The sequence below is a fragment of the Aulonocara stuartgranti genome (assembly GCF_965226115.1).
Source record: "Aulonocara stuartgranti genome assembly, chromosome: 10".
Lineage (NCBI taxonomy): Eukaryota > Metazoa > Chordata > Actinopteri > Cichliformes > Cichlidae > Aulonocara > Aulonocara stuartgranti.
Genome location: NC_138946.1, coordinates 22,631,785 through 22,659,001, shown reverse-complemented (window position 1 = coordinate 22,659,001; position 27,217 = coordinate 22,631,785). Strand labels below are relative to the sequence as shown.

At 39.5% G+C, this 27,217-nt stretch overlaps 1 protein-coding gene across 1 annotated transcript; it reads left to right on the top strand.

Annotated features, from left to right (window-relative positions):
* The first annotated feature begins 56 nt into the window (after nt 1–56).
* On the top strand, nt 57–27,185 carry stag2a (STAG2 cohesin complex component a). The gene is made up of 34 exons (XM_082550071.1): nt 57–265; nt 3,706–3,818; nt 3,990–4,068; nt 5,240–5,398; nt 6,959–7,055; nt 7,140–7,216; nt 7,344–7,548; nt 7,656–7,807; nt 8,904–8,977; nt 9,276–9,399; nt 10,812–10,910; nt 11,057–11,136; nt 11,418–11,525; nt 12,018–12,126; nt 12,384–12,501; nt 12,682–12,785; nt 12,885–12,977; nt 13,068–13,157; nt 13,248–13,451; nt 13,555–13,625; nt 13,782–13,869; nt 15,326–15,406; nt 15,750–15,842; nt 15,971–16,142; nt 16,232–16,371; nt 16,456–16,557; nt 16,952–17,100; nt 17,183–17,311; nt 17,404–17,612; nt 20,422–20,662; nt 20,785–20,895; nt 21,000–21,126; nt 21,475–21,552; nt 24,929–27,185. The coding sequence occupies exons 2-34, from the start codon at nt 3,775–3,777 to the stop codon at nt 24,950–24,952; spliced, it is 3,831 nt and encodes a 1,276-aa protein (XP_082406197.1). The 5' UTR covers nt 57–265; nt 3,706–3,774; the 3' UTR covers nt 24,953–27,185.
* The last annotated feature ends 32 nt before the right edge of the window (nt 27,186–27,217 follow it).

Below are 27,217 nucleotides of genomic sequence, written 5' to 3'. Positions count from 1 at the left end.
CTGACAGGATATGGTCCCTCGTAGCGGCAGTACACAGTGTCGCCGACAGGTGGTGTGTGTGCTGCATGCATAACAACGACAATACACACTGTACCTTGCTATATTAGCCACCAAGAAGCTTCTTAACGTTAGCCAACAAATAAAACTACAATTGTTAAAATTTGGAAAATGACAGCCAGTGCAGGGAACTGACGAAAACATTCTCTATGAACAGTCCGTACCGCGTGGATTATTTGATTTCAGTCCGTCTTTGAATTAAAACGAGGTAAGTAAAATGGCGGATAGCTAACGTTAACATCAAGGGAGTTTGCCATTGAAGCCGCTTTTCTGGGTTAGCTGTCAAGACACTTGTTAGTGTCACCAATAGTCATACCTATAGAAATACTAGTTCATCAGAATGTGCTATAGTCAAGATAGTTACCAACTGCAGCCTCTGTGTGTTTCCAGTTTGTGTTATATGTGCTAGTGGTCCAGTTAGCCAGCTACAGCTAACGGTAATACTAGCTAAGCTAGTTTCTTATGGTGTATCAAAACACTGGCGCGAAGTGTAATCGCAGTTGTGGGAGCCCGGTATTAATTAATTAGAGCGTTGATGTCTGTGGCCAAGATCACATTATCAATAGATTTAGCTCACATTAGCCTGAGAACTGCTTGGCCGTCGTAAAAACGACGGCACGTCAGGAGGAGATGAGAGCCGATAGCAGACTCAGCCTCCCAAACATCTGTGGTTGTTTGTATTTCGGAAGTATACAACTGCGCGTGTCACAACTGCGGTATGATTAAATTGTTTCAAATTACGAGTAACGATGCAGTTTACCGACACGGTGGACAGTAATACAAGCGAAAGACAATTGTGCTCATCAGTAGCTAACGTTTTATTGAGACACTGAAATCCGTACAGTATGCATATCCATTTATGGCGTTCAGAGCCTAGGGACAAGCCCCTAGTCTGCTCAGGAAAAGCCGTGTCATGTTTACTGGGATTTCCACTTACAGTATGTTCTATTGTATAAGAGCGGTCCGCAGTTTCCCCTTTTCTCTGAAAGTATCTGCTGTAAACGTAAAGTTACGCAGAAAGTTGTGAAACAGTCGCGATCACATGCATTTTTTCTTTTTTCTTAAAAAAACGTTCATTAAGTAACACATTCCTAAGTATCTGTTTTAAAGTGTTAGAGCTGGGAGACAAAATCACTTATTTTCAGCTCCGAATAACAGCTGTGTTGGAGATACAAGTGTAGTTTGCAAGTTGTAAAGTGGAGAGTGAAAGTGAGTCTGGGGAAAACACACCCCTTAAGCTTGGAAAGCTTTTTTTTGAGAATGGCCACTAACAAGATGTATTACTTAACTTTGCCAGTGTATTATCTTCAGTTAATTAATTAATGTGATATACATGTTTTTATGCCCCCCCCCCCCCCCCCTTTTTTTTTTTAAGAAGATGGTTTGAAGAGGCCTAAGAGGCTTCTTTGTATTACTTTTTTGCTCAATTATCCAAGGAGAGGTCACAAGTCATGACATCTTAGAATCTGGACCCAGCAAATTTGGAGCATTTTGAACCAGTAGTGCAGTCAAACAAGCATTTCCTCTTGCATTTCTCAGTCTATAAGCCTGTTGTAGAACACTTAAAAACACAGATGTCATTAAAAATAGTTCCATGTGTCCCAGTAAACTGCAACAGTGCGACACAGTCAGTGTGCGCACTACTGGGGTCTCAGTCATCTGAAATATTTTCTTAGCAGCTACCATGCAGCAACCAGAATCCAGCCCCTAGTTGTCAAAAAGATTAATCTGCAATTTCATGTATTACTTAATAGTTTGCTGTAGTACTGTCAAGTGATCCACAACAAATAGACTTTTTTTGCTAAGCCTAACAGCCCTTGATAGTGGTAATAAACATGGCAAGTGCAGAGGTTTGGTATTGCTGATGTGCTTATGTGGAGCCTGGATGGGTGGATTTCTTATTTTGATGTCAATGTGTAATTTTTATCTTGCTGCTTCAGCTGGATAAATCACATTAATTGGTCTTTCAACTGGCATCAAAACATATTATTGTTGTCTAAATGTCAATGGACTAATTAGCTAGATAGATCTAGCTGACTCGCGAACGAACATGGTGCATCCCAGGTTGAGATAAGTGGCTCTGTTACACGCTCTCTGCTTTCCCCATTGCATAGCTAACATTATTACTATGTCTGTCAGCAGGTTTGGCTCACATTTTAACATACTGTAGCCGCGTTCCATTGCCGATATCTTGTGTTTGCGTTTACAACCTGCATACCATGCATTAACACGCATTTATGCAGATAAGTTATCTGGATACAGATAATCAGATTTAAATAGGTTATTAAAGCTTTGTGTGCCCTGACAGTGACACAACCACGCTCTCGTCATGCCCTTCAATATTAGTTTCGACAAAAAGTGTGAATCAGTTGGTACTACTATGATTACAATGATTAATCTTACCACGAAATGTGGGAAGAGTTTCATCTCAGCCACAACTATGTGCAGTATGACTAAACTAATAGCAAACAAAATGTACTTTTCATGAGCACGTTAAAAAATAACTGTAGGCTAGAAGGAATTGTGTGTTGAAGACTTCTTTGACTTTGGGCTCACATGAAATGGTTAAGAAGACTATTAGTATGACCCATATATGAGCAATGTAAATGGAGTTCATTAAGTCCAATCAAGGTGTATTTATCAAACAACATTTGTAAGGATAAAATTTTGAGGGTTTAAAATAACAACTATTTTTTTTTTGCTTTTGTTTATTAAGTTTACCAATTACAATAAAGGTTAGAATAATGTTGAATTCTTCATAATAATTTTCTAACAGATAAATATTGGCCACAGGGATATGTGAATGTTGTCTTATTTGTTGATAGGATGTAAGTTGAAAAGTCACATATTTTGGTGAATCCTTGACGGAACTGCACAGTAACAGTAAAACCTCAAAACACAGAGGAGGGAACATCATGGTTTGTGGCTGGTTTTCTACTTTAGTATAGACCAGTGATAATGAAATCGAATCAAGAACTTCTCTTGAATGCTTGGCAAGTTGTTCACGACCTTAAATCATTATAAAAATGGTTATACATTTTTTGTCTTGGCCAAAGTCTTACTCTTACCCAGTTAAGATGATGCATGAGTGAAAAAGGTCCCGGTCCTGTAAAGCAGCAGTCCCCAACCCCCGTGTTTGGTACCGGGCCTCGAGAGTTGAAAATTTGTGTGAAAATTATTTTTTTTGGGTACTGGTTTTATTTTGTTGTATTTATCCAGGACACCTTAAAGGCCGGTCCGTGAAAATATTGTCGGGCATAAAGCAGTCCGTGGCGCAAAAAAGGTCGGGGACCGCTGCTGTAAAGTATCTCTGAAACATTGCTGAAGTCTCTAAACCAGAAACATCTGATGGAGTTTATAGCTGATAAAGGCAGTTCTACAGGTCACTCAAATCAGTGCTTGTTTTGTGAATGGCTATACAGAGTTAAATAACAACATGTAAAGTCCAACTGTAACTTAGAAAAAACATTTATAAGTAATCTATGCAGAAGGAAATCCCGGCCTTTTCAAAGGATTTATTAACATTTTCTTGAAACAGCAGGGGTTTACATAAGATTATTTTGACTGTCCGGGGTTTTTTTTTTTTGCTTCATTCATTTCATTTTTTAATAATTATGTTCTTTTTCTTTTTCATGTGCTATTATAAAGGTATATCCTTGCTCAGCACCCAGAGCAGTAAGAGCACCTACTCCAGCAGATCCAGAAAATGTTAAAGAAATGATAGCAGCGCAGGACTTGCACACTGAGTTTCAGTTTCCTCAGTAAGTAGAACAACATGGAAGTGTTACTGTAAGGTTTTTATGTCCTTCAATGTTTATTTTGTATGTATGCACTGATGATATTTGAGATCGTTTTTGCTATGCTTGTGTTACTTTTTGCAGTTGTATTAAATACTAATAATAATTACTAATAAATCCATGTGTTATGCACAGAGAGGCAGAATCTCAGTTGTCTTCAGATACTGACCTTGAGGATCCCGATGGCAAAAATGCGAAGACAGGAAAGGGCGTGGTATGTTTTCCTGACTTTCTTATCTTGGGCACTGTGCTGAGAAGCACTTTTAACATTGTCTGTTATCTGGCTTCACTTACTCCGACATCAGCGATCAGGCAAAGCAGTCACGTGAAAGTGGTTAGAAATTTAAAAGTGTTAGTCAACCCAGGGTTATAATCAGTCTATCTAAGAGCACCTCCACATGAATGGGATGACTGTAGCGCATGAACGATCACAGATATTGAGAAGTCTGCTGACAACAGAGCGGCTGCTGTTAGAAAGGAAAATAAAACTATAATAACAGGAAACTGTTAAGTGGTTACACACCTAATACAGACTTAAAGTAACACAGTTATTGCGCAGAAACGTGTTGTGTGAGTGCATGTGAGAGGAAAAGTGCTGTAAGGCTGGAAAATACCTACAGTATAAATAAAGTTTAGCCAATTTGAAGCAAGAAAGGGAAAATTGGCAAAAATGCAGACTGTGTAAGTAAACAGTTAGTCAGACAGATTATAGCCATTGTTGTTATTATTATTAATGTTTTGATAATGATAATGCAAATAATAAATTTTTATTTAATTTGATTAAATTTGTAGTTGTTTTATTTTTGCAATTACATAACAATTATATTATAATTGTAATTTTATTGTATAATATTAACTACTAATTGTAATTAGTAATAAATAAACTATCTAATTAAGTTATAAGGTTTTTTTTGGGGGGTTTTTTTCAGATAATTGATTGGTTATTGGATTGTGATTTTGTACCTGTTGATTTCTCATTTCAAACACCATTAGTTACTATGTACTCCAGTAGGAAGTGAACCACCTTCTTAAAAGCCAGAGTGAAACCTGGAAAAGCCCAAATCCTGCCTTGTAGTACAGGCCTCGGTTTATGTGCAGTCATGGTCACACGCAGGCTTGCAGTATGTCCAGCATACACTGAGTAGAAATCAGTAAAACATCCTCACTGGTTTCCCGCTATCACAATGCTAATACATAGTCAAAAAAGTTTATATCATGCAGCAGCTACGTTTGATAAGAAAATAAGTCTGTTTCATCTCTGCATCAAATGTCTGTAATGTGATTTAGTTCCGTTTTTCTAATGCACAGTAACCAGATAAGCTATTGAGTATAGGGGCACACTGATGCAGTGTATGATAACAGAAGAACATCTTTCTCCTCATTAGGCAGCCAAGAAAGGGAAGAAGGCGCTTGGAGACAAGGCCAAAGGTGGTGGAGCTGGGAGGGTCACTGGTCCCGGCTGGGTGAATGGCCACCATCAGGAGAATGGAATGGAGAACATGACCTTGTTTGAGGTGGTTAAAATGGGGAAGAGCGCCACACAGGTGGGTGCACGGATTCTAATTTTCAATCAGTAACAATATGTAGCCTGGTTTAGTGTCTGTGGTTCTCATTTTTTGAATACTTAATCCATAAAGCTTGATTTATATTACTGTATTAAACCTTTGCTATAGCTGCTGTATTTCTGAGGGTGGGCATTTCAAGCTTACAACACACTCTATGCAGTGAACTTCATTTCTGTTTATTTTTTAAAGGAGTGCCACACAAGACTTATTGACAGCTTTTTTTTTTCTTTACATCTGACCTGATTTCCTTGAACCTTATGCATTGCGGTTAGAAGCAGGTTCTGTTTCTGTTTTTGTTCAGTAGTGGCTGCTAAAAAAATTAGGTGTATTACTGCTGCCTCCTGGTGGTAATACTGGACAAACAGGGTTTTTTTGTTTTTTTTTAAATTAAAAGATAACCTAATGACTACTCGAATAGTCAAAAATATTACCCACGCCTGTTGTGCATCGATACATTAACTACACATGGCAGCAACTCAATTCACCGAAAGGCAGCATATTGATTAGCACAAAGATAATACCATTAAACAAAATGTAATAGACTGTAGCTTGATGTTAATGCAATAGCTAGTATTCTTTCAACATAGACATTAGCGTAGCTCTGATAATCTGTTTTATCATCATCATCATTTATTTATTTATATAGCACTTTAAAAACACACCTGGTAGACCAAAGTGCTGTACAATACTAATATGCACATAGTAATAAAAGCAGACATAGCAATAAAGTTAAAAAACAATAAAAAAATAAAAAAAATAAATAAAATAAAATAAAATAAAATATGGCTCAGTCATTTCAGGACTCTGCTCTGCTCTGCGTTTTACTAAACGTAACAGTTGTTCAAAATGTAATAGGCCCAAGTCAAACATGATCAGCTCAGTTTCACTCGTAAAGTCAGACCGATGCAGGCTCCTCAGCGTACAAGTGCAAACGGCAATGACAGCCACCATGGCATAAGCTCCTCTTAGTTATGGCTGGATCAGGTGACCCTGAATTCTCCCTTAGTTACTTTGCGTCTAAGCTGCTAGGGGCTTCCCATGATGCAGTATTAAGTGTTTCTTCTTTACTCCCCCTCCCCTTTTTTTTTTTCACACTTCCTGTGTGGTTATATACCCACCCTCCCCCCTTAACCATTAGTTATTCATCTTTGGCCATGTTCAACAGTGTGTCTTTGTCCTGTCCCCTCACCCCCGACCTTCCACTTGAGGTTTCTTTCTGTTAATAGGGAGTTTTTCCTTCCCACTGTCACCACATGTTTGCTCATATGGGGTCTTTTGATTGTTGGGGTTTTCTCTGTATTAGCATGTTGTTGTTTTTTTACTTTACAATATAAACCGCCTTGACGTGCTTGTGGTGATTTGACATTATATAAATAAAACTGAATTGAATTGCGGGGATTCAGCACAACTATAAATCAAGCTTAATGGATTAAGAGGAGTCAACAAAGCATGCTCTCTAAGGAATGTTTTCAAAGTTATATTTTAGTTAGAAGTGTAAATAATTATGTGATAATTTTGTGAGTGTGCTTCCCTTTCCAGTCTGTGGTTGATGACTGGATTGAGGCATACAAACATGACAGGGACACCACTCTTTTGGACTTAATCAACTTCTTCATTCAGTGCTCTGGCTGTAAAGGTAGTTTTCCTACTTGTATTGTCTAAATGTGCAGCATGTTGGGTGCCTGAAAGCCCATTCACACGCTCAATTTTGCTGTATTAGGTGCTGTGAGTGGAGAGATGTTCAGACATATGCAGAACTCGGAAATCATCCGGAAAATGACAGAGGAGTTTGATGAGGTGATGTAGGCTGTGTTTCAATACAACGTATTTTAAAGAACCACACCAGCATGGGAGATGTTTTTAATCTGGCCTGAAACAAATGTAATACTTGGGACCCCAATCTGATTATCTCTGTGCTGTACAGGACAGCGGCGACTATCCATTAACCCTCTCAGGACCACAGTGGAAGAAATTCAGGATAAACTTCTGCGACTTCATTGCGGTTCTGGTGCGACAGTGTCAGTACAGCATCATTTATGACGAGTATATGATGGACACAATCATCTCGCTACTCACCGGCCTGTCTGACTCACAGGTCAGGGCCTTTAGACACACAAGCACACTAGCAGGTCAGTTTTATTGTGGATTTTGTCTCCATCCTGCACGCCCATGCTGCTGTTATCTGACAGCAGTTGTTCCTACACGTATGTGTTTTAAACATTGTTGTCTCTGCCAGCCATGAAGTTGATGACAGCCTTGGTGAACGTGGCTCTGAACCTAAGCATCAATATGGACAACACACAGAGACAGTATGAGGCAGAAAGGAACAAGGTCATTGCTAAGAGGGCCAATGATAGGTTGGAGCTACTGTTACAGAAGCGCAAAGAGGTAAGAAGAAAGATAAGTTGTCAAGCATTCAACCCAGCGTTGATGTTGGAGTGTAATACAGCAACACGTCAGTGGGTGTGAGCGTTGTTTAACTCTGTCATTTAAATATTTAAAGCCCCATCCCTAACCAGCTATAACCTAAAATTATGACTTTGTTTACCATTCCGTGGCCTTGTAATTCACTCTGTTTATTTTAGCTCATTATTTTATTGATATTTTTAGCGCAGCCACAGAAACGTACTTCTCTCTTTCCAACAGCTGCTTCAGGGTCTTAATGCAGGCAGCCTAACATCGCCTCTTGAAGGCCGAATCCCTGTGACTGCCGCTTTCCCTTCAATGCATGTCGTATTAGTCATGGTTAATTTAGAAAGACATCATGTTCAATCACGGTTTCCTTTTCTCTCACAGTTTGTCAGTGCTGTAATGACACGTCATTGGCCACTGGATTAAAACAGTGTGTTTTTTCACCAACACTTTTCGTTGCCTCTCCGCATCAGTTCAGATGACATCTGGAAATTCTACAGTTAGAAAAAGTTGGGGGCTTTTTAGACTTGTGATTGCATGGGCTGTTATTAAATTCAGAGGAGGGTGGCTGCGCTTAATGGCAACTTACAAAGTGTCAGTTATGACGTTATATGAATCTGACGACACGTCTCCTGGTGAATCGTTTAAAATGAGTGATTTTTACCATTACACATTTTATGATTAGTTACAAAAGACTGTTGAATCTCACTTTGAGATCTTGTGAATGTCTCACAGAAGCGGTATGAAAGATTTAGTGTAAAACTGAACTATTACTGCATAAGGCCACTGATCCAAATCTGAAATGATAAGACTGTATCATTTCAGATGATAAGACAATAAGCACATTGAACAGGACTGGTTCTTTTTATTTTGAGTTCATTCTACATAAACTGTCCTTTCTAGTTCACAAAATGCATATAAATCCAGTATTTCTGGTTTACCTTTAACAATGGTAACAAATAGTGGATGAAATCTGTAAAAAATCCAAGCATAGAACAATACCAACCGTGATCTTGGACTTTCAGGGAGTTTTTGTTCAATTAATTTCAAAAACCTTCTGTTTATCTTTTAGCTTCAAGAAAATCAAGATGAAATTGAAAACATGATGAATGCAATCTTCAAGGGAGTGTTTGTTCACAGATATCGGTAAGTAAATCCTTAAGCGATAAGGAATTCCCCCAGATTATTATGGTAAATGGCAACCAGACTGTGTGCTGAATGTAAGATTTCATCACGGGCTTCTTATCACTTTTGAGTTTGTACAACAAGAAGCAGACAGAACAGAGTTCATTTAGAGTGTTTTGGCACCCTCTAGTGCAAAATCAATGTTAATACAAGCATGAGTTCATTATTCACAATGAACCTTCTTCAGTGCTGTTTACAGCTGCCAGGTCTGTTAAAGGCCCGTTTACTAAATTTAGTGAATTCTCTTTGTTTTTGCCAGCGATGCCATTGCTGAAATCAGAGCCATTTGTATTGAGGAAATAGGAGTGTGGATGAAGCTGTACAGTGACGCCTTCCTTAATGACAGCTACCTAAAGTATGTTGGCTGGACAATGCATGACAAGGTGAGTTTATGGAAAAAATTTGTGTTATGGAAGAAGATATTAAAGCCCACATCTTAAATCTTAGATTTCTGAGAGTCAGCGTATGTAGTAGTACCAGAGGTGACACAGTCAGTATAATTGAGATAAGCATCAATATAATTAATAACAACTTTTAAAAAAATGTACTCGGCAAGTAGGTTATCCCAGCCTATGTATGAAACTGGCTTCAAACCATATTATTCTCCCTGCTCCTTCTCATGAGAATTTGATGAACTCAGAATCTTCTTTTTCTAGTTTAGGAATATTAGTACCAGCTTATCGTCACTTCATGTCAACAGTCAGTTTTTTGAGGACCACTTTTCTGAAAAAACGCAACGCATTCGTTCTGTACATAGGTTACCTGTCATGTTTGTACACAACACGTTCAGTTTGTAGCACCCTCTATCCAGAAAATCTCCCATTTGTTAAAGCCTATTACCGTAATTCCCGGACTACAGAGCACACCTGATTAAAAGCCGCATGCTCTAATTTTAGAAAGAAACTCAATTATGTGCTTGTACAGGCTGCACCGGATTTTAAGCCGTATGCGTTTTACTTGTAATATGAGATATTTACACAGAAATATTACACGTGACGATTTTTAACGTTTAATTTAATCCGTAAGGTAACATAAACAAACAACATTACAACGTCTCTTAACAACTGGTAAAAATATATACCGTATATATACTACTTATCAGTTTTATTGGTCTGCTGTTACCAGGCAAAATGTTTTTGGCCGCATGAAAAAAAATATGCATTAGCCGCATGTCAGTATAAGCCGCAGTGTTCACAGTGTGGGGAAAAAGATGCGGCTTATGACCCGAAAACTACGGTAGTTAAAATTTGAAGTCCAGAGCTCCTGCTACCATTTTCTTTCAGCTAGAGGGCTTTTATTCCAAACACCTCCAATCACTAGACTTATCCAGAGTTTAGATGGGTGCTCCAGTCTTGAGCTTATGCCTTCACTTGGCTCACATTGAAAGCAGGTGGATATTTTATGAGGTGTACTTGCTTTTCTTGTTCAGCCACTTGTGCTGGGTGAGAAAGATGCCTGGTACAGACTTCCTGTTTGGTGGAAATCGTCTGCCTGTGAGAATCCTATTTGATGCTGAAAGACACCCTCATGTCTTGCTGCTATGTCCCATGTTTGTTTTATTATTGCTGGTCCTCACGCATTTTTATTACCTCTACATAGACTTTTCATGTAACTGCATTTCAAAATGTTTGGATTGCAAACAGCTGTCTAAGAGAAATCAATCTAAAACCTGCTTATAACTTCACTTAACTTGCCTCTAGGGGTGCATTATAAGCAATTTTAACTGGAATAGTGGCAGAGTAACACAGGCATTCAGATTTCACGAGTATTTAATGCATTTCTGCTACGACTGCAGCAAGGTGAAGTGCGTCTGAAGTGCCTGACTGCCCTGCAAGGCCTGTTCTACAACAGAGAACTCAGCACTCGGCTGGAACTCTTCACAAGCCGCTTCAAGGTAAGTAAGCATTACTAGAAATGTAGATGCCTCTTGGATATCATTGCATAGATGTAAATGTTTGATAAAGATAAAATAGTACCATTTGGCCATCATCATACCCGCAACTAATATTATGGAGATCTGACATTTTCTCTCACTGACAGGATCGCATTGTTTCTATGACTCTGGATAAGGAGTATGATGTTGCAGTGCAAGCTATTAAACTTCTGACACTTGTCCTACAGTGAGTAATCTCGCCTCCTCAAATTTCCATTTAATTTTGTGCCACAGCATGTGATTATTAGGACATGTTTTAATTCAACACGACAGCAGATGTCAACATTTTCTTCAGACAAGTGTGTTATTTTTCTTAGTGTGCATTTATGTTTTCTTCCTAATTCTGAAAGCTATTGTGATTAAAATTTTTACAAATCATGTAAATAACAATGATAATTCTCAGTGTTTGTTTTTCTTAATCAAAAATCCAATAATCACAAAGAGTTATTTTTGCTTTTCATGTAACAGGAGTAGTGATGAGGTTCTGACAGCAGAGGACTGTGAGAGTGTTTATCATCTGGTTTACTCGGCACATCGACCCATCGCCATCGCAGCGGGGGAGTTCCTGTTCAAAAAGTATGTGTTTTTCTGCAGATTTGAAAGAGATGTAATTGAATCACCAGCTTGAATGAATGTTGTCTATTCAAAATATTTTAGTGCCAGTAATAAAACTGACAGAAACATTCCAGGGATTGGCTTATTGTGTAAACAGGCTCTTTGATTCAGCCTGAGTCTGGTTGGCACTGCATAGCGAGCAACATTCATGGGAAGCACACTAAGCTCCAAGAAAGGAGGGAGAGGAGGAAGGGCTTAAAGGAATATTCCACCCTGCTCTCGGCTCGGAAGGTGGCTCTGAATTTTTTTTTGCTGGCTCCTTGTTATTACAAAAGCAAAATAATGCTTGCGTGAAGGCCAGCTTAAGTGTAAACTCAATTAGATTCCATAAAGGAGACACAGGAAATATGCATGAGATATTTGTCCCACCTCATTTCCTAAAGAGGCTGAAAACGTTCATTTAGCCTGTTTTTCATACGTGTATTAAACTGCTTTTTCTTTGGTTGATTGAAGGTTGTTTAGCCATCGAGGTCCTGAGGAGGAGGGATTACCCAGGAGGGGCAGGCAGAGCCTCAACGGCAGCCTGATCAAGACTACTGTGTTCTTCTTCTTGGAGAGTGAGGTGACCAGGCTTTTATGTCAGCCCTGTGCCCCTGCTTTGCAGAAATGGCAGTTTCAACTGAAACGTGTCAATCATTAATTATTCTTAAGATTGGATTAAATAATTAAATACGAATCAGAACTGTGCATACATCTATTGCAAGGCACTGGAGATTTCTGTTTTTTGGCTCAAAGAGAATAAAAAAATAACAGAAATGTATTATCTGTGTTTAAATAGATTATTTCATTTCATTACAATTCACATTCCATTTTTTACAGCTCCATGAACATGGGGCCTACTTAGTGGATAGCCTGTGGGAGTGTGCGTCAGAGCTGCTAAAGGACTGGGAGACTATGATCAGCTTGTTGCTGGATGAGCCAATGCCAGGAGAGGAAGGTAAGGAAGCGCTGTCTCAGAACGAGGTTTTTAGTGAGGAAAATGAATCTTTTTGCCACTCTATTACTTATTTGTTGTACTTTTACTCTAATTTGTGCTTCTCTTAGAAGGCAAGTCTTTTCATTAGATACTTGGTAACATTCTTTATGGGGTTTTTTTGGGTTGTTTTTTTTTTTTTAGCTCTAAACGATCGTCAGGAGACAGCCCTGGTTGAAATCATGCTCTGTGCCATTCGGCAGGCTTGCGAATGTCATCCTCCTGTAGGCAGAGGCACGGGGAAGAGGGTGAGTGTCAAGCCGTCATGCTTGAGATAGAAAGGATTAACTTAGCTCCTTGAATGATTTCGTGTTGACTGTGCTGTCGGGGTTTTGTGCATGGAAAAGGTCCTGACTGCAAAAGAAAAGAAAACACAGCTGGATGATCGGACACGAGTCACAGAGATGTTTGCAGTTGCTTTGCCTCTGTTATTGGCAAAGGTGAGTGATTCAGAGTTCTCAGAGTTCATTATTTCATCAGGTTCAATATTCATGAAATAAGCCTGACTGCGTTCCCTTTTGTTTTTGTAGTACTGCGTTGATATTGATAAGGTGACCAATTTGCTACAGATACCAAAGTTCTTTGATCTTGACATCTACACAACTGGGCGGTTAGAAAAGGTTTGCGAGTTGTTTGTTTTAAAGCTTGTTTTACAGCTGAAGTGCATTGTATGTGCTGCTGGTGAAACAATGTTATGTTCTTTCAATTAGCATTTAGACGCACTGTTGCGACAAATCTGGGAAGTTGTGGATAAGCACACAGACACTGAGGTCCTGGAGGCCTGCTCTACCACCTACCACTATCTCTGCAACGAGGAGTTCACCATCTTCAACCGTGTGGACATCGCCCGCTCCCAGCTTCTTGACGAGCTTGTAGACAAGTTTAATAGACTCCTGGAGGACTTCCTGCAAGAGGTAGGTGCTGTAAGGCGTTTATCTGTGTGGATTATTTTAAAGGATGCTCGCAGGAGTAGAGGCAAATATCTGAGATTTCAGCATATGATCTCTTGTTTGTCAGGGTGAAGAACCTGATGAGGATGATGCTTACCAGGTTCTATCCACACTTAAGAAGATCACCACTTTCCACAAGTAAAAGCAGTTCATGGAAACTGTTTCAGTTTTTGATTTGAACACATTACTTGTTAAAAATCTTACGTTTCTGTTTTCTCATATTGGGTTAAGATGTCAGTGACAGCATGCATGCATATTAAATGTTATAGATTTAATGTACATTTCTGCTTTCAGTGCACACGACCTCACTAAGTGGGATCTCTTCACCAGCAACTACAGGCTACTCAACACAGGTCTACAGAATGGCGATATGCCTGAACAGGTATTACAGTGTCATCCCCAAAATCCTACAAATGGAGTTAATCAGGGTGTTTACATTCCCATATGTTACTTGAGTTACAGGTGATGTGAGGGATAATTTGGAAAGAATCATTGATCATATATACTCACCAGCCACTTTGTTAAATATATCTTGCTAGTACCCAGTTGGACCCCTTTTGTGCTTTCAATTTGTGTCATAGATTGAACAAGGTGCTTTAAGCATACCTCGGAGATTTTGGTCAATATTGCCATGATAGCATCACAGAGATGCTGCACATCTATGATGTGGCTCTCCCCTCCTACCACATTCCAAAGTTGCTCTGTTGGTTTCAGATATGGTGACTGGAGGTCATTTGAGTACAGTGAACTCATTGTCATGTTCAAGAACCCAGTTTGAGGTGGTTTGAGATTTGTGATGTGGTGCTTCAACATGTCATCAGAAGACTGTGTACACTGTGGTCATCAAGGGATGGACATAGGGTGCAACAATGCTCATGCAGGCTTTAGTGTTTAAATTATGCTCAGTTAATAATAAGGGTCCCAAACTGCCCAGAAAGTGTCCCCCACACTTTTATATCACTGCCACCATTATGAACAGTTGATACAAGGCAGAATGGATCCATGATTGCATGTTGTTGACATCAAATTCTGACCCTACCTTCCCAGTGATGTAGCAGAATCGGACAGCCAGCATTTTTCCACTCTTCTATTGTCTAGTCTTGGTCAGCCTCTGTGAACCGTAGCCCCAATTTCCTGCTTGCAACTTAAAGGGGTGTTGTGGTCTTCTGCTTGCTGTAGTCCATCTACTTCAAGGCTCGATATGTGGTTGAGTTACTGTTGCTTTCTTCTTTTGGCTCCAAACACTCTGGCCATCCTGACCTGGCATCAACAAAGCATTTTGTTGCCCAGAGAACTGCTGTTCAGTGGACATTTACTCTCTCTTTCAAACAATTTTCTATAAACCCAGAGTCTGAGTCTAGCACTAATGACCGTGCCACATTCAAAGTCACTTAAATTGCCTCTGTTCCTCATTCTTATGCTCCTTTTGAACTTCACCTGGTTGTCATGACCATGTCTACATGCCAAAATATAACGAGTTGATGCTATGTGACTGGCTGATTAGATATTTGTATTAAGGAGCAGTCGAACAAGTGTACCTAACAAAGTGGTGAATGCGTGACAGAAAATAAAAACAGAAAAAATAGATGATTATATGAATAATTCTTTTGTGTATTTAAAAAGAAATAGCAAGCACAAATGAACCTTGACATGTCTTAATAATTACTGAACATCGAACTCTTTTAAAATTTAGAGTCAAGCTTTCAAAATAAAGTTACGATTAACCAAGTTAGTACAGTTCAAGTAAACTAGAATTACCCTCTGAGTGACCTGTTAAGTTCATGTTAAAATACTGAATGTGCAGTTTATCTATTCTGCTTGATTTTTGTTCCTCTCAGATTGTGGTTCATGCAATGCAGTGCACACATTACATCATCCTGTGGCATCTAGCGAAGGTTTCAGATGGCACTTCAGTAAAGGTACTGTTCACATTTTGGGGATATTTGGCAAAATACATGTAATAACATTTCTGTGCCTACATTTCCCAAATAAATATGATTGGCAGTGTATCACAGTTTGAAAGTATCCTTCCGCCTGTGTCACAGTAAATTCTCTCTGTAGTTACATTTGGACACCATGTATATGCAGATCTAAAGTAGGAGTTACATGTTTTTACTTTGTTTTGCTTACAACACTTCCCAGTCTGATTGCAGTTTTCTGTCAAGCTTTATAAATAGAGTTATACATTTCTTAATGCCTGGGTAATACAGGTACAATGTTACTTTGAAAGGGTTTTACTAACTGAACCTTTACTCCTCTCAGGGTGACATGGTGACCTTGAGAAAGCAAATGCGAGCTTTCTGTTTAATGTGTCAGCGCTACATAAACACCATCAACAACGCAGTCAAAGAGCAGGTGAGGATTTTGATGAGTCAGATAATTTTTATTTATTTATTTTTATTTCCTTTTTCGTTTTTTCAGCGCAACTGAAAATTTCTGTGGTCAGCATTTCCATATATGCTCAAGTGTTGTGTTTATTCCAGGCCTTCACTATACTGTGTGATCTGCTACTGATCTTCAGTCACCAAATTATGTCTTCAGGCCGGGAACAGTTGGAGTCTCTGGTCTATTCGCCAGACTCTTCTTTGCAGGCAGAGCTGCTCAACTTCATCCTGGATCATGTTTTCATTGATCAGGATGATGACAACAGCACAGGTCAGAAAACACTACCCTGTTTTATATGAACCTACCACACTCTGTTTAAAGAAGGAACATGACTTTTTATAAATTTTTCATTTTTTTAGATGGACAACAAGATGATGAAGCCAGTAAAATTGAAGCTCTACATAAGAGGAGAAACCTTCTTGCTGCCTATTGCAAATTAATCATTTACAATGTTGTGGAAATAAACACCGGAGCAGATATATTTAAACAGTACATGAGGGTAGGTCTAAATCCTGTAGAGATCATAACGAAATCATCCAGCCCTGTTGTTTTAGTTAACAGTATTTCTCCTGTTTCTCCTCAGTATTACAACGATTATGGAGATATTATCAAGGAAACAATGAGTAAGACGAGACAAATCGACAAAATCCAGTGTGCAAAGACGCTCATATTGAGCCTGCAAAAGGTATGACATATGAAACAGATGGATGGTCACTAATGTGTAAAACATACTTGTTGCTGATATTATGATGAGACCAGGTTTGCCGCTGTTCGGGAGACACAGATGAATTGTCTTAACACATAGATAAGGAAGCGCCTTTTGTCTCTGTACTGTCAGTAAGCAGCCAGGCTGTCCTTGAGATCCAGCATCATCATCACTTAGATCATCATACTGCTGGAAGCCCGATAAAGTCTTTTCGGGCCTCCTCAAATAGCGATACCTCACCAAATAGAAGAGATAAAAGAGTCAGTCCCAAAATCCTTTATTTGCATTTTAGTCTGGAAAAAATCTTCTCAGGGTCTTCAGAGGCTTTTAATTACTAAAATCAGACAAACAGTATTTGAAACCTCTTTTGCAGTTGTTCAATGACATGTTGTCTGAACTCGGCTTCAATTTCGACCGCTCATCATCAGCCTTCTGCGGCATAAAAGAGCTCGCCCGACGCTTCTCATTGACGTTTGGTTTGGATCAGCTGAAGACCAGAGAGGCTATTGCCATGTTACATAAGTAAGTCATTTCCCTAACCCAAACATCATTTGCTCTAATGAACAGGAACTTTCATATGTCATGTCTTGTTTGTTTATTTTAGAGACGGGATTGAGTTTGCCTTTAAAGAGCCAAGTCCCCAAGGAGAAGGAAGTCCACCGCTTAATTTAGCATTTTTGGATATCCTGAGTGAGTTCTCTAGCAAACTAATTCGACAGGACAAGAGGACAGTGTAAGTTTGCGGCACGATGAGTAATGTGAGCATGAAAATGATGAGAACCTCTAAAAAGACTCTAATGTTTACTGTCATTTCGCTTTTTGCAGTCACATGTACTTGGAGCGATTCATGACATTTCAGATGGCCCTGCAGAGAGAAGACTGCTGGCTGCCTCTCATCTCATACAGAAATTCTCTGCAGGCTGGAGCAGATGACGACACTATGTCTGTAATTAGTGGGATCAGCAGTCGAGGCTCCACTGTCAGGAGTAAGAAATCCAAGCCAGCCACTGCCAGCAAAAGAAAATTGCCTGAAGGTGAGCATTGCTGGTGTACTTTGGTGGACCATTTATTTTATCTACCACAGCAACCGATCTGCAGCATCAGGGGTAGGCAACCTTTCTGATTATGAGTGCCATCTAAAATTTCCTCAGAAGTCAATGTGCCATATGACTGCATTAGCAATAAATTTAATAATGCTCTATAGTAACAGTTACACACTATATAGAACCACTTTATAGAATTATATTTGTTCGCAGATGTTGGCAGCTATCAGCGAATAGTCATCAGCTATTTTGAAACAAAAAAGACACTCTTTATCCATAACAGCAAATGAAGTGCACAACAGAAAGTGCAAATGCTATTTATGGTTTCCTCACAACATTGATAAGAAAAATAAACTGGGTCAGTATGGTATGTTTGTTAATACAGAGATACACATGTTAATCTGATCTCTGGTCTCCCACTCAGAGACACAGGTCTCTGAGTGTCCAGCATTCAGACGGCTACCTGAGGACACTCTTCATGTGAGAGAAAATCTGCTATTTGTACAACCAAATACTGTCAGTAAGGCCTCTGCAATGTTCTGAAGACAGTTAAACTTGTCAGGTAGTGATGTCCAGCAGGTGAAAATGCAAACTCCATTAACGCGCACAGCTATGGATACCAGCTGCGTTCGTAGTTCTGCAAACTTTGACCCCACAGAGTCGAGGTTTTCAGTTCAATCAGCTGCATTTCGATGTTGCATTAACTGGCATTAACTCAGCCAGTTAATCTGAGACAAATCCAGCTGCTCATTAAAGCTTTCTGGTTTGATCAGAAAAGAAAACATTGGTCCATACACCTGAAAGTCCCGAAAATACATTGTGAATTCTGTCTCAGTCTTCGGATGTATACAAGCATTTCCGTGGTGCTGATGCTGCGCTGAGCGGAGAGCTCCTGAGGTATTTGAAGTGTTGGAATGTGAAAATTTCAACATCGCTTGACAAAACTGCCAGCTAGCAACGTCCCTCTCACCAGTAGGCTAAGTAATTTTTAGCCAATTACAAGTTGAATCTGGTACTTGGGGTTGTTAGCTAAGATACTGTCATTAAGAAGCGGCACAACTAACGTTGCACAACCTTCTCAAATTAATTCACTGCATGTCGTGCCCAGGGCTGGACTGGGACAAAAAAATCGGCCCAGGCATTTTGAGTAGAGACCGGCCCACCAGGTATTATAGGAAAAGCCATAAAAACTTTGAATGAAAACAGACGCTGTTGTGACAGTGATGTACAGTCTTATTGGTATATGTATGATTTCTATACATTTTACATCAGATAAAAACTTTGATTGTAGGATTCAGATAATTATTTATTAAAAGCTAGACATTTTAAATGAGAATAAGAAAGAAAAGTATTTCTTTGTGCCCCCCTTTCCCTGTTAATGCCCTGCCTGGCCCCCCTGGCAAAACTTTGCTAGACCCGCCCCTGCACAGTTACCAGCTGTCAGCTATGTAAAAAAAAAAAAAAAAAGGATCCTGGTGTTATTTGTCTCTCAGAAACAGTTCATAACTTCCCTTCAACTCATTCATGTCACGTAAAAGGTAAACCTGTTTCTCCATCACCTGTTCAGCTCTGATGATTCAGTAAGGACATCTCCTGGTTTCATCTTCATGTTTCCCTCTCACCACATATACAAACCGACATCCTGACCAGCAGGTTTACAGCTGTGGCTCCAGCAAACATCAGCTGATACTAGAAATTAATAATAAATAAAATCTAACAACAGCTGATCAAGCTTAAACCTGCTGCTGTTGTTTGGCGCAACATCCACTGGTTTCCTGTTTCTGGCGCAAAGTGGGCGATAAACAAACAAGAGAGAAAAGCCGATCAGCTGATCATTGATCAGTTTCATGATTGAAGTAGCAACAGGAGAGGGAGGGGGAGAGGATGAGAAGAAGAGGCAGCTGTGCAGCGCAAACACAGAATAATGAGGTTACTAACCTTATGAATAAAATAAAGTTCACTATTAGTACCATCAAAGCACCCACCCAGCTGTATAGAAACTCCATCATGCTAGCTAGAACGCAGTACGAGTTATTGTAACTGACTGTAAAAAGTCAGCACAACGAAAATAAACTCCACCTAAACTTGGTTTATATCTGACCCAGATAGACTGCAGGTCATAACTTCTTACCTGAAGTTCAGTTCACCTGACACTCGGACCGGCGGCCGCCTTGGGTCTCTCCTCCTCCTGCCTCCCCTTTCCCTCATCCACCTGCTGGCCTCTGTGGAAGCTCCGCCATAGCCACCACCAAACAACTGAGTTATTTTTACACATCGGCCAGCATCTGGCCAATTCACCACCTTTCATTGTTTATACTGTTACTGGACAAATGCCCGGTATGCCCAATGGCCAGTCCAGCTATGGTTGTGCCATCAGTTTACCCTGGCACGCGTGCCCAGGATTGCCGACCCCTGATCTACATCAAAACAGCTGCTGGTTAGTAGAGTTGTATTTAAGGTGACAACATTTTCTTTGTATTCCATGACTGTCACAGCAGTTTGTTTGCTGTATTTCTTAAAGTCTGCCTGAGATTGAAATAAGGTCTTTCTGTGAGCGAATACGCCGTCATGAATTTGAATACGGTGCAGTATTCACCTTCAAACGTCACACATAAACATAAAAATGCATCTCTCTCTTAGGCACATGTATTTCTCCTAGGATCCTCTTGCAAAATGTTTCATGTTAATTCTCATCACAGCCTGCCACTTTAATAATAAATCAAACAGCTCACTCATTGTTATGGTCACTGCGTGTGTTCAGTAAAATTCAAGGAGTGTAACAAATGATTTTCTCTGGCAGAAGAGAACAGCAGTAGCAGCAGCGATGCGGTTTGGATGAACCGTGAGCAGAATGTGCAAACGCCAGTGATGATGCATTCACCCCATCTAACTTCCACTGTACTGAGGGATCCAAAGAAAATGAGGCCAGAGGACAGCTTCACAGCCACGTTCACCATGCCAGCAGAGCAGCATCCCCATCAACCTGTGCCTCCTCAGCAGCAGCAGCCACACCCTCAACACCAGACTACCATTGATTACAAGTAAAAAATATGTGTATTACATTATTCCATACATGTCTGCAGAGGTCTTAGTTGCAGTACAGTATGTAAAGCCACTTTTTTAAAACTGTGGGAATTATGAAGTAATGAACCCTGTTCCACAGTACCCAGGTTACTTGGATGCTGACACAAAGGCAACAAGCTGAAGCCCGTCAGCAGCAAGAGCGGGTTAGCATGCACTACGCCAAGATGAGGAACCACATGCAGCAAGCAATGTAAGAAGTTCAGCACTTAACTGTTTTTGGTCGAACTTTGAGCCAATAAAGAGTCTGACAAAAAGCATTTTTCTGACGTGTTATTTTTTTGTTATGCGTCACAGTCGTCGAGGCTCTGGGCTCATGGAGGATGATGAGGAGCCAATAGTGGAGGATGTGATGATGTCATCTGAAGACCGCTTGGAAGATATCAATGAGGGCATGGATTTTGACACAATGGACATCGATTTGGTAATTAAAAAAACTAACAAACAATAGTCTACATTTGTCTAGATGCATGTTTAATAATTCCAGTAAGGAAATCCTAGGAAGTTGATTCTGCTGATTTGGACGTGGCATTTTCAGCGGGAGATGAGTAATGAAACGTTTCTCCCACTGAAAATGTAGCATCCAGATGAACTGAACCAAATTAGAGATAATCTGAATCCTGCATTTCTAGCAGAGTAAGCTGGTCATGCCAGTCCTTCCAATAAATAAATAATAAAAGCAAATGTTGATGTTAAAATTAATAATTTTTTTGACTGTATATATTTTTTTCATCTTGTGGAGTATTCTTCTAACTGAGTTGTTATCTTTCAGCCGGCATCAAAGAATCGCAGAGAAAGAACCGAACTGAAGCCAGATTACTTTGATCCATCTTCCATCATGGATGATTCGGTAGGAGTATTCCACTTCTTATAATAACTGATTGATTGATTGATCATACTTTATTCATCCCGAGGGAAATGGGTTAAGGCTGCCAGCCGTGCCAGCGGCGTCTTACCCTTCCGACCATACGTACATTACACAAACATCACATGGGGAAGACAGGTCAGAGAGGTATAACATGGAAAAAGCACAACATGAGGAAAGATGAGGAGAAAAAAATAACTCCCCCCAGACTGAGCTCCAACAGGGAGATCAGTTTGAGAACAGAAAAAAAAACACCTCTGCACATAGCACATGAAAAAACTCTTAATACACCAAAGAAACACATGACAAGCAACAGGGATGGGTAAAAGGTGAGAGACAGCCAGTGTAGACAGTGCATCCGGGCCAGCAGCATAAGCGCTGGTCTCCTTGATCCACCGTCAGCATCGGAGGGGAATAAGCGTAGAAGACGTTTGGAGGGGGAGTGGGGATGAGTGTACATCTGCCTGTGTATATATGTCTGTGTGCATGTGTGTGTATGTGTCCAGAGTTCAGCTGAGACAGTGTCCTTTGCCCTGCCAGGCTAAGTAAACAGTCTTCCAGCCAACCCAGGTGGCCTTGCATAGAATGGGAAGAACAGTCTAAACACAGTCCGTATCAAGGTGTTGTTGTTCCGCTCCAGCCTTGAGACCGCAGCTGGCGCCGAAGGGGTATCCGCATGAAGTCAGAGGTGTGGACTCGAGTCACATGACTTGGACTCGAGTCAGACTCGAGTCATTAATTTTATGACTTTAGACTTGACTTGAAAAAATGTTCTAAGACTTGTGACTTGACTTGGACTTTTACACCAATGACTTGGGACTTGAATTGGACTTGAACCGGTTTACTTGAAAAGACTTGATATTTTACCCCAAATATAAAATTTAACATGCATATTATATAGAGATTGAAAATGTGACGTCATTCACGGGTAGAACCGCAAAGGATTCTGGGAACTCGTGGCAAGCGGTACTAGCGCACGCAGGCTTTCAATTAAAATCAGTTATACAGCGATAAAAAGAAACACAAAAATGTCAAGAAGCCGTTGTATTATTAACTGCAATAGCCGGTCGCATGACAGCCACGGGAAGCCGACGGGTAAAGAGATCGGTTGTTATCGGATTACGTCGTTGAAGAGAAATTGTTCGAGCCATGTTTCCGAAGTAACAAAGACGCGACGGATAGCCTGGATTGCAGCCATTCAAAGATCAAATATAACGTCCCAGAACACTCCAGCTCACAGGTTAGTCTGCTCCAAGCATTTACACAAAGGTCAGTCTGCTGTTGTAGTTAACACGTCATTTTCATAACATAATTGGTGATATAGGTTACAAGCAAGTCTGGCGCTGAACAGAAATTGTCGCGCTATGCTCCTTTGTTTATTGTGCATAAATAGTGAATTGTCCTGACACAATATTGCGTTTCGCTTCTGTTATTATGGTACATTGACAAAAACATATACTTTTATTCACAGGATAAAACAGGTTTTTTGTATCACTAATTGCCCAGTATGATTACAGCATACAGTGTTATTGTCACTGCTACATTTCTGTGATGGGTACCAGAAATTATTTCCACTACTAATTAATTACCGTTGAGCTCAAAGGTCCTATTAATAAACGGTTAACGAATGTGTATTTATGACGACAATTTGTGAGACTGGTAAACTTATGATACGTACGATGGTCTTTCGTTCTACACGGTGCATTTCAAGGTCCTGCACCCATCCGTCGGTAAACTGTACCTGGGCTTGTTGCAGTGACCTGAAGTTACTAAACTTCATGAGTGTGTGCACTCACTCCAAGAACCGTATGCTTATAAATATGCATATAAATATGCTACAATGAGATAGCTGACTTCATCTAACTAGCAAATGTTGTCCAGGCTACGTTGGTGATACAGTTTTTTTTAATGTGTATGATATTTTTGTCATGCGATTTTAAAGCTGGTCCTACAACCGCATCCAAGAATAACATGCAGCTTATCTCAGAACCGTCGGTGAAAATTATTCTTGGAGCTAGGTTTAATTGAGCTGCATTTTAAAGAGGTGCAATTTCACAATTTGTGTATATTTTCTAAGTTCACTATTTTGTATGTGTTGAGAAAAACACAGATTTTAAAATTACATGGTCTAATATTTACATTTAGCATATAACTGCAACATTATTTTTTCGTTGTTTTTTTTAAAGACTCGAAAGGACTTGAAATTCAAAGTTTCAGACTTGTGACTTGACTCGGACTTTTACACCAGTGACTTGAGACTCAACTCTGACTTGCCTGACATTACTTGAGACTTGACTTGAGACTTGCAAAACAATGACTTGGTCCCACCTCTGCATGAAGTGATGGTGGTTTTTACTTTAGTGCGAACAACTCATATGAATTTCAAAGCTGTTCTAACAGTCCGACACTGGTTTCTCAATCTCCCGTTGGAGAGTCGTGAGCTTCTCCATGATGTTATCAAACTTGCGCTCCGTGATGTTGTCATTCTTGTGCTCAAAGAGCCGATTCTGAGAACTCATGAACGCAGTGCGCTTCTCCAAGATGTGATCCAATTTGCGCTCAGAGGTGTTGTTCCGAGCGAGCCCCTCCAAGATGTAATCCAGTCTTATTCTGAGTATTCACGGCAGCCGTAAGCCTCTCCAAGATCTTATCCGTGCTGCACTCAATGAGCCCATTTTGAGAAACTCACGCCTCGTCCCATCGTTTCAATCCCAGCGGGCAGCCTTGTGGGGGTTTGAACAGCCAGTTCCACTTTGTTAATTCTTCGATAAGCCAGGGCCAAGCCAGCTCCGATCAGCAAGAAACCTGTTATCACGGTTCCGAATAGGTAGATATCTTCAGCACTCAGGCTCACCCGAGCCCAGACTTCTCGTTGAGAAAAAGGGTGTCAATTGTATTCAGGGACCAGTTGATCAAATCAAATCCATAATTCCTCTTTTAGGTTTTAGAGAACAGACTGTGAGAGAGTGTTCCAGGGAAAAGTAATACAAAAAACACGAGACTAGACAAGGACACAAGAGGCTAAGCAGGGAAGCTAAGGGGGAGGAGGAGGAGAGGAGAAAAGTGCGACCGCCTTCGTCAAGAGCAAGAGAGCAAAAAAACCCAAAAAAAACCCCTGTTTGAGTGAATGGCCAAGTAAGCATGATAGATCAACGTACAGTTCACGCATGCCTAGCCTTATTTGGTAGAAGTCCATTTTCTTGTTATTTATGACAGTTTGATTAAAGAACCCCAAAGGAGGAACAACTTTAGGTGTAAAAACAACCACATATTTCTCATCTGTTCATACTGTACACTCGATATCTGTTTGTTTTTATTTGGTTTTGAATTTCTAACACTGCTTTTTTTCTTTCGCCTTTAGGTTCTCAATGTTTCAATGTTTTAATATGAAAAGGACAGCATGTCATCGAACTCCTGGGACGGTGAAATGACTCTTTATAAATGAGAGTGGACTGGACTAGTAGGCTTGTGAGACACCAATGTTTGCCTCTTTAACACTTTGTTAAAACTTAGAAGGAGTGCTTGAGCTTGGATTTGAATTTTATTCTGCTATTTTCACACACCGGATTTTGGTCACACTGCGACAGAGATGTTTCGGTTTTTGTTCAGTCGCCCTAAAAAAACTTGATGCCAGCTATCACTTGGCTACACTTGTTATAATGTGTGAAGCGGTACAGGTACGGATATTGTGTAGCAGTTTGCATGGTGATGGGACAATAACAGGTCAAAATTCAAGTGAATGATGTATACCTTTAAACTCTTTAAGTAGACGAAAAATGTCTGTAAATACATAGCGGCCAATATACAGGGAGGGTGAACACAATTTCATGAACACCAGAAAATATAATAGGCTTGCAGAATAACACTACTGTTTTGATGCTTGTAGTGTTCAGTTATTGTTGAACACTATAATAACCCTGCACTTGGTCACAGAGGTGGTAATTGTGCTGGATGGTCATTTTTAAGCTTTACATCGAGAAACTATCTTAGGTTTAAACGAACCCCCTCTCTGATGCAATCCGGACATACGCTGAACATATAATGTTTCATAATGGCAGCAGTTATTAAATGGCTACTGCGTTATATTGGAAGGGTGTCAGTGGTATTGTTGTTCACCTTCTGAACTTTTAAACTGTAGATTCTGGCATGGCATGTAGCCATATATCAAAACATGTACACAGTAAGTATAATGTGAACTGGCGTGTCATACTGTTTAAAGGCCTTGCCACAAGTTATATATATACAGCATTCTCAGATTTCTTTGTGATGGTATTTTTTAGAGACATGTGTTCTGCTTTTATACCTTCTAGATAACTTTGATTTATAGATATTTTGTAATGACAATCAAATGTAAATTAATGGTTTCTATTAATCATGTTATTTCACATAGAGATTGAAATGATCCTTTTTAAAGGAAATGATTATGTTACTATAGATGTGGCCAGCTGTATTTTCTTTTCGTCTCTCTGTAGCGAACGGGTACAAACGTACCTCATTGCTCAGATGTAGTAATTTGACAAACTGAGGCTGCATCTAAAATTATTTTTTAATGTTGGAAGAAATCACAATGTTGTAAAACTTTGACTCAACCTCAAATATGTAATCTCTCCTATATATTAACTATTTTTTTCCACTGTATAGTATCTAGTAATATCTAATATTAGAGACATGCCATGATTGCAATCTTTAAAAGAAAGGATTTTTAAAATGGTTGAGAACGATGTGTGTTTGTTTGGTTTTGTTTTGTTTTTTGTATTTGCAGGTGTTCAGAAATAGTTTTTCAAACTGCCAGTTTGGTTGGTTTGCGACTGCTGCGTGTATAAGAGTTATAGAAATATTCTAAATTACAAAGCTTCTAAATTCTTTAGCCAACAATCATAGTATCAGAATTGTATATTATACAGTTACAAATGTGTAATATATTGTGAATCGGTGCTCATTTTATATTTACTGTTTCTTTTTGTGTGAAATTTTGGGGAATTGTCAAAGGAAAAGAATGTAAGTCTTTGACATTAATCTACTAATTTGTAAGTGCACACACAGTGCATTGTTTTTTTTTTTCTTTGTTTTACCGTGGATTGTTCCGGTATTTCTTCTGTGTATTGGCCTGGCTGGCAGAATCAGACTTTATGAAAGAAGGTGTAATCATATTGTAGCTGAAAATGAACCTTATTTCCTCAGTGTCACTATAATCTGGAGAATCAAATCATCAGGTCTTAACCCTCCTGTTATGTTGACCCAGAACAGAAGAGATGTCATCTGCATCACTACAGAAAACCAGAAAATCAAAATTATACAAGAAAATTGTAAAATAATCAATGCCAGTGTTTCTGACACTTTTTGGATGAGTACACATGCCCTGGGTCAAATTGACCCAGGAACATAATTGGTGTTCCTGGAAACCAACATAACAAGAGGGTTAAACATTACCACATACATAATAACTTTTCATGTTAGGCAAATGAGAAAAACACATCTTAGACTTGTCTGTAAATTTACATGACTCATGTCATTTTGGAGCTTTTCTGTTTTGCATCAAACTGCTGAAAATGTGCAAACATCTGTACGTTTATACATATTTAAATATTTGCGTATATTAAATTTGTGTTTATATTCTATTTACAAAGTGCCCATTGCATCCTTTACGGTT